The sequence below is a fragment of the Sciurus carolinensis genome, chromosome 1 (assembly GCF_902686445.1).
Source record: "Sciurus carolinensis chromosome 1, mSciCar1.2, whole genome shotgun sequence".
Lineage (NCBI taxonomy): Eukaryota > Metazoa > Chordata > Mammalia > Rodentia > Sciuridae > Sciurus > Sciurus carolinensis.
In genome coordinates, this window is record NC_062213.1 from 45079895 (window position 1) to 45096266 (window position 16372).

General features: G+C 36.2%; 1 protein-coding gene across 1 annotated transcript; it reads left to right on the top strand.

The window, feature by feature from the left end:
* The first annotated feature begins 11496 nt into the window (after positions 1 to 11496).
* On the top strand, positions 11497 to 11874 carry LOC124958033 (peptidyl-prolyl cis-trans isomerase A-like). The gene has a single exon (XM_047515702.1). The coding sequence runs from the start codon at positions 11512 to 11514 to the stop codon at positions 11824 to 11826; it is 315 nt and encodes a 104-aa protein (XP_047371658.1). The 5' UTR covers positions 11497 to 11511; the 3' UTR covers positions 11827 to 11874.
* The last annotated feature ends 4498 nt before the right edge of the window (positions 11875 to 16372 follow it).

Below are 16372 nucleotides of genomic sequence, written 5' to 3' on the forward strand. Positions count from 1 at the left end.
ACCTCCAATGAACAAATGTTATTTTTATAATCAGATAGCGTTAGCAACGTAAAACTCTTTTTTCTCCTTGATTGGCTTTCTCAGCAGCAGACTCTGAAATGGGGATCTGAGCACAAGTAATGTATTTAGGGAATAACTTTTGGAAGGACTGGTAGAGAGTGGAGACATGAGAGTAGAAAGGGACTAATGTCCACAAGAATGTCAATGATCAGGTTACCCTTTATGGGTGACTGGAATTCAATCCTAGGGACTCCTGGAAAACTAGATAGAGAACTACTCAGGGGAATCCCATCTGAAGGTTAAGACATTTGGGGTGTTCATCTTCCAGTTCTTACTTCAGGTCTTCCTTGTTTCTGAAATGAGAAAGATATTGGAGTCAGAGAAAGCACCTGGCCCAACAGATGCAGATGTTTGCAATAAAAAAATTATCTGGGTATGTGGGCGCAGAGCTGGATACATTATTAAAATGAAAGTGGTGCTTTGGTGGCTTCACTAACTACTGTGTCTTCTGGCCAGAATTGTAATCTGACATCTTTAAGATGTTTCAGACACTTACTGTTTCCTTATTAGTTACTTTAGGCACTTTAAAATGAACACTATTAAACTTAGACTCTGATTTATAACTAGATTGTAGCACACACATAGCTTAATTTTTCTGTTACTAAATTTTAAATTTTCACTGTCAAAGATTATAGGAGGTGTCAGTTTATGTACATTGTGTTGACTTTTCAGTTTCAGTGTGCAAGACAAACTTACATCTGAAACCTCTTTTACTTAACAAGATAATTAAACAGGCACTCTGGAATGTTGAATATGTTTCTTCCTCACAGAAAAGAGTGGGAGATCTGTGCTGCATCCATTGTCTTGGACACCCCAAAGGAGAGTTCAATCTTATTGATACAATGAACTGACAGATAAGATCCAACAGTCCCCATCCATCATAACTTAAATCAGCTGAAATGCTGCCATTGCTCTTTGGGGAGCAGCAGCCTACCAGGTGGGGGCTGCCTCCAAGAGGAAGTGAAGAAATCACCTTTGCTAATTGAACCTCTCTGGGGGAAACTGCCAATTTTGTGCTAAAAGCAGCTGTCCCTGTCCTCTCCAGGAAGGGACAAAGTGAATGGCAAAGACTACCCGTAGATATTAGGTCATCTTCATGTTCCTAGATGTCTCTCCCATCCACATAAATCCATATCAAAGTAAACTTGGGCTTGCACAATGAGAAAGAATAGAAACTCCATCTCTTTTTTTAACTTGTTTTCTTTAGTTATATATGACACTAGGATGCATTTTGACACATCATACATAAATGGAGCATAACTTCTCATTCTTCTGATTGTACACATTGTAGAATCACACCAGCTGGGTGATCATATATGTATATAGGGTAATAATGTCCAATTCATTCTACTATGCTTCCTACCCTCATACCCCCCTGTCCCCTCCCTTCATTCCCCTCTGCCTAATCCAAAGTACCTCTATTTTTCCCTAGTCGCTACTCCTCATTGTAAACTAGCCACATTGATGTGCCTGCATCACTGTAGTATGCTGATTTTAAGTTCTTTGGATATAAACTGAGGAGTGGGATAGCTGGGTCAAATGGTAGTTCCATTTCAAGTTTTGTGAGGAATGTCCATACTGCTTTCCAGAGTAGTTGCACCAATTTGCAGTGCCACCAGCAATGTACCTTATTCCACACATCCTTTTTCAGCATTTATTGTTGCCTGTATTCTTGATAATTGTGATTCTGACAGGAGATGAAATCTTAGTTTTGATTTGCATTTTTCTAATTGCTAGAGATATTGAACATTTTTTCACAGTTGTTCATCAGTTGTATATCTTCTTCTGTGAAGTGTCTGTTCAGTTCATTAGCCCATTTATTGATTGGGTTATTTTTTTTTATGTTTAGTTTTTTGAGTTCTTTATATATCCTGGAGATAAAAGTTCTATCTGAGGTGCATGTGGTAAAGATTTTCTCCCATTCTGTATGCTCTCTCTTCAAATAATTGATTATTTCCTTTGCTGAGAAGAAGATTTTTAGTTTGTATCTATTCCATTTATTGATTCTTGTTTTCACTTCTTGTCCTTTAGGAGTCTTGTTAAGGAACTTCCTTAAGTTAAGGTTCCTAAGCTGATGCGAAAATTTGGGCCTACTTTTTCTTCTACAAGGCACAGGGTCTCTGTTTTAGTGCCTGAGTCTTTGATCTACTTTGAATTGAATTTTGTGAAGGGTGAAGATAGGGGTTTAATTTCATTCTGTTACATATATATGAATTTCCGGTTTTCCTAGCACCATTTGTTGAAGAATCTATCTTTTCTCCAATGACTGTTTTTGGTGCCTTTGTCTAGTATGTGAAAACTGTGTTTATGTGGGTTTTTCTCAGTGTCTTCTATTCTGTACCATTATTCTATATGTCTGTTTTAGTGCCTATACCATGATGTTTTTATTACTATGACTTTGTAGTATAATTTAAGTTCTTGTATTGTGATGTCTCCTACTTTACTTTTCTTGCTGAGCATTGTTTTGGATATTCTGGGTCTCTTATTTTTCCAAATGAATTTCATGATTGCTTTATCTATTTCTATGAAGAATGTTATTGGAATTGTAATAGGAATTGCATTAAACTCTGTATAACACTTTTGGTAGTATGGCCATTTTAACAATATTAGTTCTGCCTATCCAAGAGCATGTCTTTCTGTCTTCTAAGGTCTTCTTCAATTTTTCTTTTCTTATTTATTTTTTTTTTTTTTTTTGGTGTGTGTTCTGTAGTTTTATTGTAGAGGTCTTTCAGCTCTTTTGTTAAATTAATTCCTAAGTTTTTATTTTTTTTTGAGGTTATTGTGAATGGGGGTAGTTTTTCTAACTTTTCTTTCAGTGAATTCATCACTGATATATAGGAATGCATTTGATTTATAGGTGTTTATTTTGTATCCTGCTACTTGACTGAATTCTTTAGTTCTAGAAGTTTTCTGGTGGAATTTTTTTGGTTCTTCTAAATATAGAATATGTCATCAGCAAAAAATGATAGTTTGAGTTCTTATTTTCCTATTCATATCCCCTTAATTTCATTTGTCTGTCTATTGCTCTGGCTAGTTTCCAGGACTATGTTGAATAGAAGTGGTGATACAGGGCATCCTTGTCTTGTTCCAGTTTTTAGAGGAAATGCTTTCAATTTTTCTCCATTTAGAATGATGTTGGCCATGGGTTAAGCATAGAGAGCTTTTACAATGTTGAGGTAGGTCCCTCCTATTCCTAGTTTTCCTAGTGTTTTGAACATGAAGGGGTGCTGTGTTTTGTCAAATGCTTTTTCTGCATCTATTGAGATGATCATATGATTCTTGTCTTTAAGTCTATTTATATGATGAATTACATTTATTGATTTCCATATGTTGAATCAACCTTGCATCCCTGGAATATACCCCACTTGATCATGGTGCACTATCTTTTTAATACGTTTTTTGTATGTGATTTGCCAGAATTTTATTGAGAATCTTTGCATCTATGATCATTAGGGTATTGATCTGAAGTTTTCTTTCCTTGATGTTTCTTTGTCTGGTTTTAGTATCAGGGTGATCCTAGTCTCATAGAATAAGTTTGGAAGGGTTCCTCCCTTTTCTAGTTCATGGAATAATTTGAGGAGTAGTGGTGTTAATTCTTCTTTGAAGGTCTTTTAGAATCAACTGAGAATCTGTCTGGTCCTGGATGTTTCTTGGGATAGGTTTTTGATGACATCTTCTATTTCATTGTTTTAAATTGATCTGTGTGAATTATGTATGTCTTCTTGATTCGGTGTGGGTAGGTCATATGTCTCTAGAAATTTGTCAATGTTTTTGAGATTTTCTATTTTATTGGAGTATAAATTTTCAAAATAGTTTTTAATTATCTTCTGTATTTAGTCATGTCTGTTGTGATATTTCCTTTTTCATCACTAATTTTAGTCATTTGTATTTCCTCTCTTCATTAGTGTGGTTAAGTGTGGTTAATTTTATTTATTTTTTTCAAAGAACCAACGTTTTCTTTTATTCTTTGAATTCTTTCTTTCATTTCAACTTCATGATTTCAGCCCTAATTTTAATTATTTCTTGTCTTCTACTGCTTTGGGTGTTGATTTGTTCTTCTTTTTCTAGAGCTTTGAGATGTAATGTTGGGTCATTTATTCTTTGGCTTGTACTCTTCATGAATGAGCTCAACACAATGAACTGTCCTCAGTATTGCCTTCATAGTGTCCCAGAGATTGTGATATGTTGTATTGGTGTTCTTGTTTACCTCTAAGTACTTTTTTTTATTTCATCCCTGATTTCTTCTGCTATCCATTTTTCATTCAATAGCATATTGTTTATCTCCAGTTGGTGAAGTAACTTTGTCATTGATTTCTAATTTCATTCCTGTATGATGTGATAGAATGCAGGGTAGTATCTCTCATTTTTTCCATTTGCTAAGAGTTGCTTTGTGGCATAAGATGTGGTCTATTTTAGAGAAGGATCCATGTGTTGCTGAAAAGAAAGTGTATTTACTCATTGATAGATGAAATATTCTATATATGTTCACTAAGTCCAAATTATTGATTGTATTATTTAATTATATAGTTTCCCTGTTTAGTTTTTGTTTGGAGGATTTATCCAGTGGTGAGAGAGGTGTGTTGACGTGACCCAATATTATTGTGTTGTGGTTTATTTGATTCTTGAAATTGAGAAGGATTTGTTTGACATACACAGATGCTCCATTGTTTGGAGCATAAATATTTCCAATTGTTATAGTTAGTTGAGGTATAATTCCCTTAAACAGTATGAAATGTCCTTCTTTGTCCCTTCTAACTTTGACCTGAAGTCCATTTTATCTGATATTTTGATTGATTAGTTTAGGCCATTAACATTCAGGTTTATTACTGAGATATCTTTTACAGTCTCATTCATTTTGGTTTATTTATGGTTTTTAATTTGACCTAGTTTCTTCTTTGATTGTCTTTTCCTTTAGTGTATTTCCTCCCTTCGCTGGTTTTCACTTTTGTTTTTTATCATTTCACCCTCAAGGAATATTTTGCTGAGAACTTTCTGCATTGCAGGCTTTCTAGTTATGAATTCTTTTAAGTTTTGTTTAAAGGTTTTTATTTCATCTGCAAATCTGAAGCTTAATTTTGCTGGATGTAAAATTCTAGGTTGTCATTCATTTTCTTTCAGAGCTTGGTGTATGTTGTTCCAGGACCTCTTAGCTTTGTGGATCTGGGTTGAGAAATCAGCTGAGGTCCATAGTGGTTTCCCTCTATATGTAATCTACTACTTTTCTCTTGTGGTCTTTAAAATTCTTTCCTTATTCTGAATGCTAGGCATTTAGTTGCAATGTGCTTTTGTGTGGGTCTCTTACTTACAATTTTGTACATTTGGGGTCCTATAAGTCTCTTTTAGTTGATTTCCATTTCATTCTTCAGGTTTGGGAAATTTTCTGATATTATTTTATTGACAAATATGTGCATTTCTTTGGTTTGTATCTCTGTGCCTTCCTCTATCCTGATAAATCTTAAATATTGTATCTTCATGTTATCCCATAATTCTTGGCAGTTCTGTTCATGGTTTCTTCTCTGTGTGGTCAAATTTACTTTCAAGATTATATATTTTGTCTCATTGCCTGAGGTTCTGTCTTCCAAGTGGTCTAGTCTATTGGTGATACATTCTATTGAATTTTTAATTTGTTTTATTGATTCCTTCGTTGCAAGGATTTCTGCTTGATTTCTTTTCATAATCTCTGTTTCTTTATTGATGTGATCTTTCACTTTCTAAAATTTATCTCCAATTCTCACATTGTCCTTTATGTCACAGATCAGTTTAACTTTGTACATTCCGTACTCCTTCTCTGACATTTATTCTACTGTGTTGGTAATAAATTATATTATTGGAACATCTTGATTTGTTAGGGGTGCTTGTAACCTATTTTAAAATTTGTTCTAATTAGTCATACATGACAGTAGAATTCATTTCAACTCACTGTATACAAATGGAGCACAACTTTTCATTTCTCTGGCTGTACACAATGTAGTCACACCATTTGTGCAATCATACATGTACATAGGGCAATAATGTCCATCTCATTCCACCATACTCCCACACACACATCCCTTCCTCTCCTCTCATTGTCTTCTGCCCATCCAAAGTTCCTTCATTCTTCCCTAGCTCTCCCCCCTCATTATGGATCAGCATCCACATATCAGAGAAAACATTTGGTCTTTGTTTTTTGGGGGGATTGGTTTATTTCACTTCACATGATATTCTCGAACTCCATCCATTTACCTGCAAATGCCATAATTTCATTTTTTTAAGACTAAGTAATATTCCATTGTGTATATGTACCACATTTTCTTTATCAATTCATCTGTTGAAGTGCATCTAGTTTGGCTCCATAATTTAGCTATTGTAAATTGAGTTGCTATAAACATTGATGTGGCTGAGTCACTTTAGTATGCTGATTTTAAGTCCTTTGGGTATCAACTGAGAAGTGGGGTAGCTGGGTCAAATGGTGGTTCCATTCCAAGTTTTCCGAGGAATCTCTATTCTGCTTTCCATTGTGGTTGCACCAATCTGCATTTCCACCAACCCCCACATTCTCACCAACACTTATTGTTGCTTGTATTCTTGATAATTCCCATTCTTACTGGGGTGAGATAAAATCTTAGAGTAGTTTTGATTTGTATTTCTCCCAGTTGCTAGAGATGTTGAACAATTTTTCATATATTTGTTCCCTTGTTTTTTAATGTTGTTCATGTGTCTTCCTATATAGGAATGTGGATCTGAGGTAGTAAAATCTGTACCCTGTAGACTGATATTGTCCCTGAAGATTTCCAGTACCTTGCGTTTAAGGGGGAGATCAATATTAATAGCACCCAATGCCAACAATATACAGCCTTAAACCAAATAGCTCCTATTAAGATGTCAGTCATTCTCTCTCAGGCAGTCCTGAAGGTTGAGCGCTGGGATCTCTGTGTCTGTCCAGAGACCTATTCTGTATCAGGTGGATCAGGTATAGGCACTGAGACATTAGGCCAGCCACATAGCTGCTAGTTCTGGGCAGGGTTGGTGGTTAGGGAGGGGTTGGGAGACTAGGGTTTGGGGAGCTGAAGGAAACTGTTGGGTGCCAGTCTGATGCCAGACCTGGTGAGACCAGGATGTTGGTGGATGCCTACCTGTGGAGGGAGTTGGGGACTAGGCTGGTACCAGGATCTAGTAAGTGTTGGCTAGAGTGGGCCCAGGAACCTGGTGGGTGCCAGACTGGCTGGCTGGGCAAACTGAGAGCAAGATGCCCTTATACCCTCTTCCAACTTTCCAACCCACCATAGCCAACCCCATCTGTCCCCATGCACTTCAAAACTGTGGCACTAGGGAGAACCTGGCTCTCTCCTGCCTCTGTAGCAAGGTGATGGCTACTGGCACACCCAGCAGGAAGACTTCAGGTGTAACCAAACCTGCAGGCACCCTGATACTGGGCCTCCAAGAACCGGCCAGTGTCCCAAGACAGAGACTGCTGCATTCAGAGATGGGGCAGTGATGGTGGGCAGTATGTCTGTGGCTGGAGGTGGCCACATCAGAGATTCATTGTTACCAGAAATTCAAAGATAACCAAATAATAAAAGCCAACACCTTTTGAAAACTTACTTGAAATGGTGAATTGGATGGTAGTACCAAAAGAATGCATTGTGAATCTCCTCAAAACGTTTGTATTATCATGAGCAGCACGAGGTGTTTGCTTCTCTTTCCTCATTCCATATTTTGGCCAGAGGCCTTATTGTATAGGATCAACTCTCTTTGTTAATATCTGATACATCCTTCCCTTGAGATCCCCAAGAAGACTTAATTAAAAGTTTTTTTCCTGCAATACTTTCTCTTCCCTCAAAATATATGCATTGACCTGCAGTGTGTATAAGTCAGGTGCTCTACTTACAAGGTCCTCAGGAGAATAGAGATATAAGTCCTGAATATGAAAATTACATACCATTGCTCCAAGTATAATAAAGTACAGGTGTGGAGGAAAAATCCAAAGTCAGAAAGAGAATGGGGTGGTGATGAGGACTTCAAATTCATCCTCAAAGTTCAAGCTTCTCCACTGCCTCATTCTGGGCCACAGAAGTGTCACTATTCTTCATGAGGGACACAGTAATTTTCTGAAAAGGAGCCCTCTCTTTTTATGGACAATGTGTTTAACTCTATCCATGAGGATTTTTCTTTTCCTTTTTTTCTTTCAGTTTGAAAAAAGCTACTTCCAAATTTGTGCTGTGGATGTCTCTTTACCCCACACCAGATTTTCCAACCCCTGCTTCAGCCAATGATAACTTTTTCATCATAATAGCAGCGGTAGTCAAAACTGTTCACATTGTATTCTTACCCTCACTGTTTGTTATTTCTCTAAACAATGTTCCATCTTGCTCAAACTGGGAATATTTTTGGCTTAGTTAAGAAATGAATAAATGAAGGGGCTGTTTCTACAAAATTTCCATTTGAATGACTATCCAGTGAAAGAAATCCAGAATTTCAAGTCTGATTGCTCAATAAATTATATGACACTACTTTCTCTAATTAGTTCCTCCTTATTGCTTACCAGCCCCTTATCTTATTACCTTCAAGTATTGCCCTCTCCACTCCATCACCATCATTTATTCTTCACATAATTACAGGGTTATCCTTGTGAAACATAGGTATCACCTTGCTCCAAAAACTCTGTGAAAAGGAAGAGGATAAAAGCATATTTGCGAGAACCAAGAGACTTCATGCCACTTCCGTTAACATAGTTGAGTATCATGGAAGCCTGGGACCTGATAATGCCAAGGTGGGTGAAGATGCTGGATTGAGGTAAATGAAAACACGTAAGCTAACAGAGACAAGATTCAGCGTCCAAAAATATGGTGGGGAGTCATGTGATGGATACCAGTCAGCTAAGGGATTCTGAGATTTCTAGGAAGCCTATTTCATTGTTGAAGCATAGGGATATGTAGATAATAGTTACTATTCATAGCTCTGCCAAGTTACGGTAGGGCTTCGGCTACCTACTCATGTATATTCATTAGGACTTTTGGTTAAAAGTGACAAAATTTCATATTAATTTGAGCTTAAAAAAATCATTTCCAGAAGACACTAAGGGAGGTTCATGAGTATAGTTAAATCTCTAGGGACAACTTGGAACCTTGAACTCCAATATTACCACTCTTCTCTTTTTTTTTCCTTTTTCTTTCCTTCTTTCACTTTTCACTTTCTTTTGTGTTCTCTCATTCTCTCTCTCCTTTCATTAGCATACTGTCTTAGTTTTATCAGACCACTTCTATTCACATATATAAAATAATTTGATCCCCAACAAATTCTAGTCACCATATTCCAGAGATAAAAACAGAAACGACTTATATTTCTTTTTTCGTTTCATTCAAAAAGTCCTACAGAATTTTTCTAACTGACCTCACAATCCAATTGGAAATTCAATTTTCTGGGAAAGCAGATGGAAGAATAATATGATTGACAATTTCTTTGAATGCATGTGGCTATCATTGGGAGAGGAAAAATTCCCCCAAAGGAGGGAGACAGAACCAGGTCCTGCATCTACAGAGAGGTCATTCTATTAAGGGGAGAAGGATGTAGCAAAAGCAGCTGATGCTCAGTTCACTTACATGAGGGGATAGAATATTTGAGCTCCATAGGGCATGAGAGCCTAGGCATAGTCACCTGGACATGGAACCTCATTCAGTTGGCAATAAGGAAAACAGATAATAAAGCAGCAGTGTGATGTCTACACTGTGACATGCTCAAGTGTAGGAGGACAACCTAACATCAAGCCTTTCAGGTAACAATTCACACAATCTTGTGAAGCCTACTTCATACCCACCTAGACTGGTCTGACTTCAGGAGAAAGTGTGACGTGGGGAAATGCAACTTTTGGCAATCTTCATTCACTCATTTCTTCAGGAAATACATGTTAACTAGTTTAAATATGCCAAGCACTGCTTGGGACAGTGACTACACTGTAGAGAAAGGGAGAGATGATTTTTACTGCCCACAGGATGCTTAGAAGACAGTTCTATCATGTCTCATTTCTCCAGTCTCCCTGCTTTCCCCCAAATGCTAAGTAAGAATGTGTAACAGAATTCTTCCTTTGCTCACAGAGGTGCATTTCAATAGTAGATGGAATTCTAATATAGTTATCAGAGATGTTAAGTCTTTGTAGAAACATCGTCACATCTGAAATTTTAGTCTGTGCTATATGTGCAATAGACAAGGTTTAAAAACTACTATCTGACAAGTTGCTTCTTTAATAAGATAAAGGTAAAGGATTTGGGGTTGCTTATTAGTTATTTTACTTAATCAAAGTAACTTCCTACGGTATGCCATTTTTCAACAGGCTTCTTTATTAAATTTGTATTCTTTCTAAAGTTATCAGCAACATTTTCCTGATTAAATAAAAAGTTTGCTGGTATTGATTTGTATAAGGAAACACAGACCTTTATTCTTTTTTTCAATACTGTACCTGTTATCCACACAGCTTTGAAAGGTGAATGACATTCTTAGTTTTCGTTGCATAGCCCATAAAGTTAGGATTATGTTATGAAGTTTAACAAGAAAAATGTATGTTTATTTGACAGTATTAAACCGTTTTTTTCTCTAACAATCAATTTTAACTAAAATAGCAACAAAAATCATTGAAGTGGTTACTACAAGATGTAGCTGAGAAAATGATGCCAATTCTATTGTGCTCTTAAAAACAAACATCTATTCTGGTGTAAATGTAAAGATGAGGTAGTGTTCATGTTGAATTTGTGTTCTGAAAGGTACCTAGTTTTGATGTGGCTTTTTTCATCATTCTCATTTTTCAGGCAGTGTTTTATGATGGAAAAATATGCATGGAACTCTGGATAAAATACATTCATCTCATAAGTATATGTTTAAAATGTGGCTAAAATTAAACAAAAGGGACATAACTTTGTACTAACAAAGTACTACCTGAAATTGGAATTCATACTTATATAATCTCATAAATTCATTTCAAGAAAGAAAAGAATTTCTGAACTAAACTTTTAAAAAATCTGTAGGGTCTCGATCACGGTATCTTTCTTATCCCCACCAACCACAAGAATTTTGAGCATATTAAATGAGTACATTTAATATGTATTCATGTACATTAAAATTCTTTGCAAACAGTGCTACGATGCTGATTTGGGACTGTTCAAGACTTATACATGCTTCAGATGTTTTATTGTAAAGAATATGGGTAAATGGCTCGATGGCTCTGTAGTACTTGGTATCAGACCTGCTTTCCCACCAATGGACCATCATAGCGATGGTCAGTAAAAATCAGTATTGGATCTCCTCCAACTTGACATAATGAGACATTCTGACAGAGACTGTGAAAAAGATGTATTACTATATACAAAAAAGAAGGAATTAAAATAATAGAAAAATTTCATTCAAATATGGCATGCACTGAGTACTGGAGAGAAAGGATTTGGTTATAAGGGTTCCTGCTTTCACAGAATTATTCCAGGATTTATGTGCCAGGGTGGTGACTTCACATGTCATAATGGCTCTGGCGGCAAGTCCATCTATAGGGAGAAGTTTTATAATGAGAACTTCATCCTGAAGCATACAGACCCTGGCATCTCATCTATGGCAAATGCTGGGCCAAACACAAATGGTTCCCAGTTTTTCACTTGCACTGCCAAGACTGAGTGGTTGGATGGCAAGCATGTGGTCTTTGGGAAGGTGAAAGAGGGCATGAACATTGTGGAAGCCATGGAGCGCTTTGGGTCCAGGAATGGCAAGACCAGCAAGAAGATCACCATTACGGACGGTGGACAACTCTAATACATTTGGCTTGTGTTTATCTTAACCACCAAACCATTCCTCTGTAGCTCAAGAGAGCACCTCTCCACCCCATCTGCTTGCAATATCCCATAATCTTTGTGCTCTCGCTGCAGTTCTTTGGGTTTCATGTTTTCCTTATTTCCCTCCCAAGTTTAGCTGGATTGCAGAGTTCAGTTTATGGATTATGAATGAAAACTAAATGACAAAAAAAAAAATATGGCATGCAGATCTCTAAAGTAATGAACCAAAACTTCAACAAAAATTTTGTTTAAATATTAATCCATGACTAAAATAATATGGAATCATAGCATCCAAGTTAGCATGGAAAAAAAGGAATGAATATATCCAATTAATATAGGTAAAGGAAGGGAAAGAGAAAGAGAAAATATAAGTGTAGTAAAAATGGTAAATATTCAAAAGGAAATAATCACAATAAATGTAAATGGACTTAATTTGCCTTTGAAAGGCAGATCCTTATGTTGAGTAAAAAATTAAACCCCATTTAAATGCTAATTATGAGAGAGACACCTAATGCATAAGGGTCTTGAAGATTTGGAAGACAAATGAGAGAAAAATATGTATCAGGCATTTTCTAAACAAAAATAGTGTTGATATATGAAATATAGGATAACCAGTTAAATGTGGATTTTAGATAATGGATATTTTTATTATAAGTATGTCCAAGATATTTCATGAGACAGACTTATAATAAAAGGAAAAATATTCATTGTGTATCTGAAGTTTAATTTGACTAGTGTCTTTTTTTATTTTATTTACTAAATCTAGCAACCCTAAATCAAAAGAATGTTGGTCTAGCTCTATTAACATCAGATAAAAATAGATTTTGTTTCTGAAAGATTTTTTTATTTGTTCTAATTAGTTATATGTGACAGTAGAATGCACTTTGATACATCATATATAGATGGAGTGTAATTTCTCATTCTTTTGGTTATTCATGATGTAGAATCCCACCAGTTGTTTAGTTATATATGAACATAGGGTAATAATGTCTGATTCATTCTACTATCCTTCCTATCCCCATACCACCTTCCCTTCCTTCGCTCCCCTCTATCTATTTTATCAAATGCTTTTTCTGCATATATTGAAATAATCATGTGATTCTTGACTTTAAGTCTATTTATATGGTGAATTACATTTATTGATTTCCTGATGTTGAACCAACCTTGCATCCCTGGGATGAAACCCACTTGATCATGGTGCACTATCTTTTTAATATGTTTTTGTATGTGATTTGCTAAAATTTTGTTGAGAATTTTTGCGTCAATGTTCATTAAGGATATTGGTCTGAAATTTTCTTTCCTCGATGTGTCTCTGTCTGGTTTAGGTATCAGGGTAATATTGGCTTCATAGAATGAGTTTGGGAGGGTTCCCTCCTCTTCTATTTTATGGAATACTTTGAGAAGTATTGGAATGAGCTCTTCTTTAAAGGTTTGTAGAACTCGGCTGAGAATCTATCTGGTCCTGGACATTTCTTTGTCGGTAGGCTTTTGATGACTTCTTCTATTTCATTACTTGAAATTGGTCTATTTAAATTGTGTATGGCCTCCTGGTTCAGTTTAGGCAATTCATATGTCTCTAGAAACCTGTTGATGTCTTCGAAATTTTCTATTTTGTTGGAGTATAGATTTTCAAAATAGCTTCTAATTATGTTTTGTATTTCAGTCGTGTCTGTTGTGATATTTCCTTGTTCATTCCGAATTTTAGTAATTTGGGTTTTCTCACGTCTTCTCTTTGTTAGTGTGGCTAAAGGTTTATCAATTTTGTTTATTTTTTCGAAGAACCAACTATTTATTTTGTCAATTTTTTGTATTGTTTCTTTTGTTTCAATTTCGTTGATTTCAGCTCTGAGTTTAACTATTTCCTGTCTTCTATTACTTTTGGTGTTGGTCTGTTCTTCTTTTCCTAGGGCTTTGAGTTGTAGTGTTAGGTCATTTATTTGTAGAGTTTTACTTCTTTTATTAAATGCGATCCATGAAATAAATTTTCCTCTAAGTACTGCTTTCATAGTGTCCCAGAGATTTTGATATGATGTTTCTTTGTTCTCATTTACAAAAATTCTCTAAGAATTTTTTTAATTTCCTTCCTAATATCTTCTGTTATCCATTCATCATATAATAGCATATTGTTCAATCTCCAGGTGTTGGAGTAGTTTCTGTTTTTTACTCTTTCATTTATTTCTAACTTCAATCCATTATGATCTGATAGAATATAAGGTAGTGTCTATCTTCTTGTATTTGCTAACATTAGCTTTGTGGCATAATATATGGTCTATTTTAGAGAAGGATCCATGTGCTGCTGAGAAGAAAGTGTATTCGCTCTTGGTTGGATGGTATATTCTATAAATGTCCATTAAGTCTAAATTATTGATTGTGTTATTGAGATCTATGGTTTCTTTGTTCAATTTTTGTTTGGAAGATCTGTCCAGTGGTGAGAGAGGCGTGTTAAAATCACCTAGTATTATTGTGTTACGGTCTATTTCGTTTCTAAAATTGAGAAGGATTTGTTTGACATACATGGATGAGCCACTGTTTGGGGCATAGATGTTAATGATTGTTGTATCTTGCTGATTTATGCTTCCCTTAAGCAGTATGAAATGTCCTTCTTTATCCCTTCTGACTAACTTTGGCTTGAAGTCCACATTATCTGAAATGAGGATGGATACTCCAGCTTTTTTGCTGAGTCCATGTGCATGGTATGTTTTTCCCCATCCTTTCACCTTTAGTCTATGGGTATCTCTTCCTATGAGGTGAGTCTCTTGCAGGCAACATATTGTTGGATCTTTCTTTTTAATCCAATCTGCCATTCTATGTCTTTTGATTGATAAATTCAGGCCATTAACATTCAGGGTTATTATTGAGATATGATTTGTATTCCCGGTCATTTGGTTCATTTTTTTAATTTTATTTATTTATTTATTTTTTTGACACAACTTGGTTCCTCCTTTATTTGACATTTCCTTTAGGATAATTCCTCCCTTTGCTGATTTGCTTCTTTGTGTTTTATCTCTTCCTCATGGAATATTTTGCTGAGAATGTTCTGTAATGCTGGCTTTCTTTTTGTAAATTCTTTTAGCTTTTGTTTATCATGGAATTATTTTATTTCATCATCAAATTTGAAGGTAAGTTTTGCTGGGTATAAGATTCTTGGTTGGCATCCATTTTCTTTCAGAGCTTGAAAAATGTCGTTCCAGTCTCTTCTAGCTTTTAGGGTCTGGATTGAAAAATCTGCTGATATCCGTATTGGTTTCCCCCTGAATGTAATTTGGTTCTTTTCTCTCACAGCCTTTAAAATTCTGTCTTTATTTTGTATGTTCGATATTTTCATTATATGTGCCTTGATGTCGGTCTGTTGTAATTTTGTGTATTTGGAGTCCTATAAGCCTCTTGAACTTGATTTTCCATTTCATTCTTCAGATTTGGGAAATTTTCTGATATTATTTCATTGAATAGATTGTTCATTCCTTTGGTTTGTTTCTCTAAGCCTTCCTCAATCCCAATAATTCTCAAATTTGGCCTTTTCATGATATCCCATAGTTCTTGGAGATTCTGTTCATGATTTCTTACCATCTTCTCTGTTTGTTCAACTTTGTTTTCGAGGTTAAATATTTTGTCTTCAATATCTGAGGTTCTGTCTTCCAGGTGTTCTATCCTATTGGTTATGCTTTCTATGGAGTTCTTAATTTGGTTTATTGTTTCCTTCATTTCAAGGATTTCTGTTTTTTTTTTTTATATATCTCTAACTCTTTATTGAAATGATCTTTTGCTTCCTGTATTTGCTCTTTTAACTGTCGATTGGTGCGATCATTCAATGCCTGCATTTGCTCTTTCATCTCATCGTTTGCTTCCCTAATCATTTTAATTATGTACATTCTGAACTCCCTTTCTGTCATTTCTTCTATCATGCTATCATTGGATTTTATTGATGTAACATCTAGATTTGTTTGGGGCATTTTCTTCCCTTGTTTTCTCATACTGTTCAGGAATCAGTGGGTCATTAAGATATTGCAGATTTCCTCTATTGACTTATAATGTCCCTGAAGATTGCTAGTATATCCCCTCTTATCCTTCAGTAGCCTGAAGTCTTGGAGGAAGTTGATAATGTGGTGCTCCACAAGGAAGCTGCCTCTCTAGGGGTGGTGACCTTCAGGTGGGGTATATTCCCTGCTAGTGGGCAGAGGTGCCTCCACTTGTTGACCAATGGTCATCCAAAGGGGAACTAGACTGCAGGCTGAGGCAAGGCCTGTTTGGGCCTATGTCTCTGGTTTTACTGTCCCTGTGGGAAAACCTCACCCGGCAGGGAAGACTCACCCAGTGGGGAGATCTCGCTGGTCAGTTCCCCTCCTAGAGGTTCCCCTCAATCTACAACTACCACCTGGGCAGGGCAGTATTCCCAGGCAACATTCCCAAGGGCCCAGACCTACCTCCTGGGCCTGGGAGCCTCACCCTTCACAGACGAGGCTCCTTAGGCTGCCTCTCCTCAGACAATCTGCCCACAGTCCTGGAAACTTCGCTCCACCCCTAAGCGT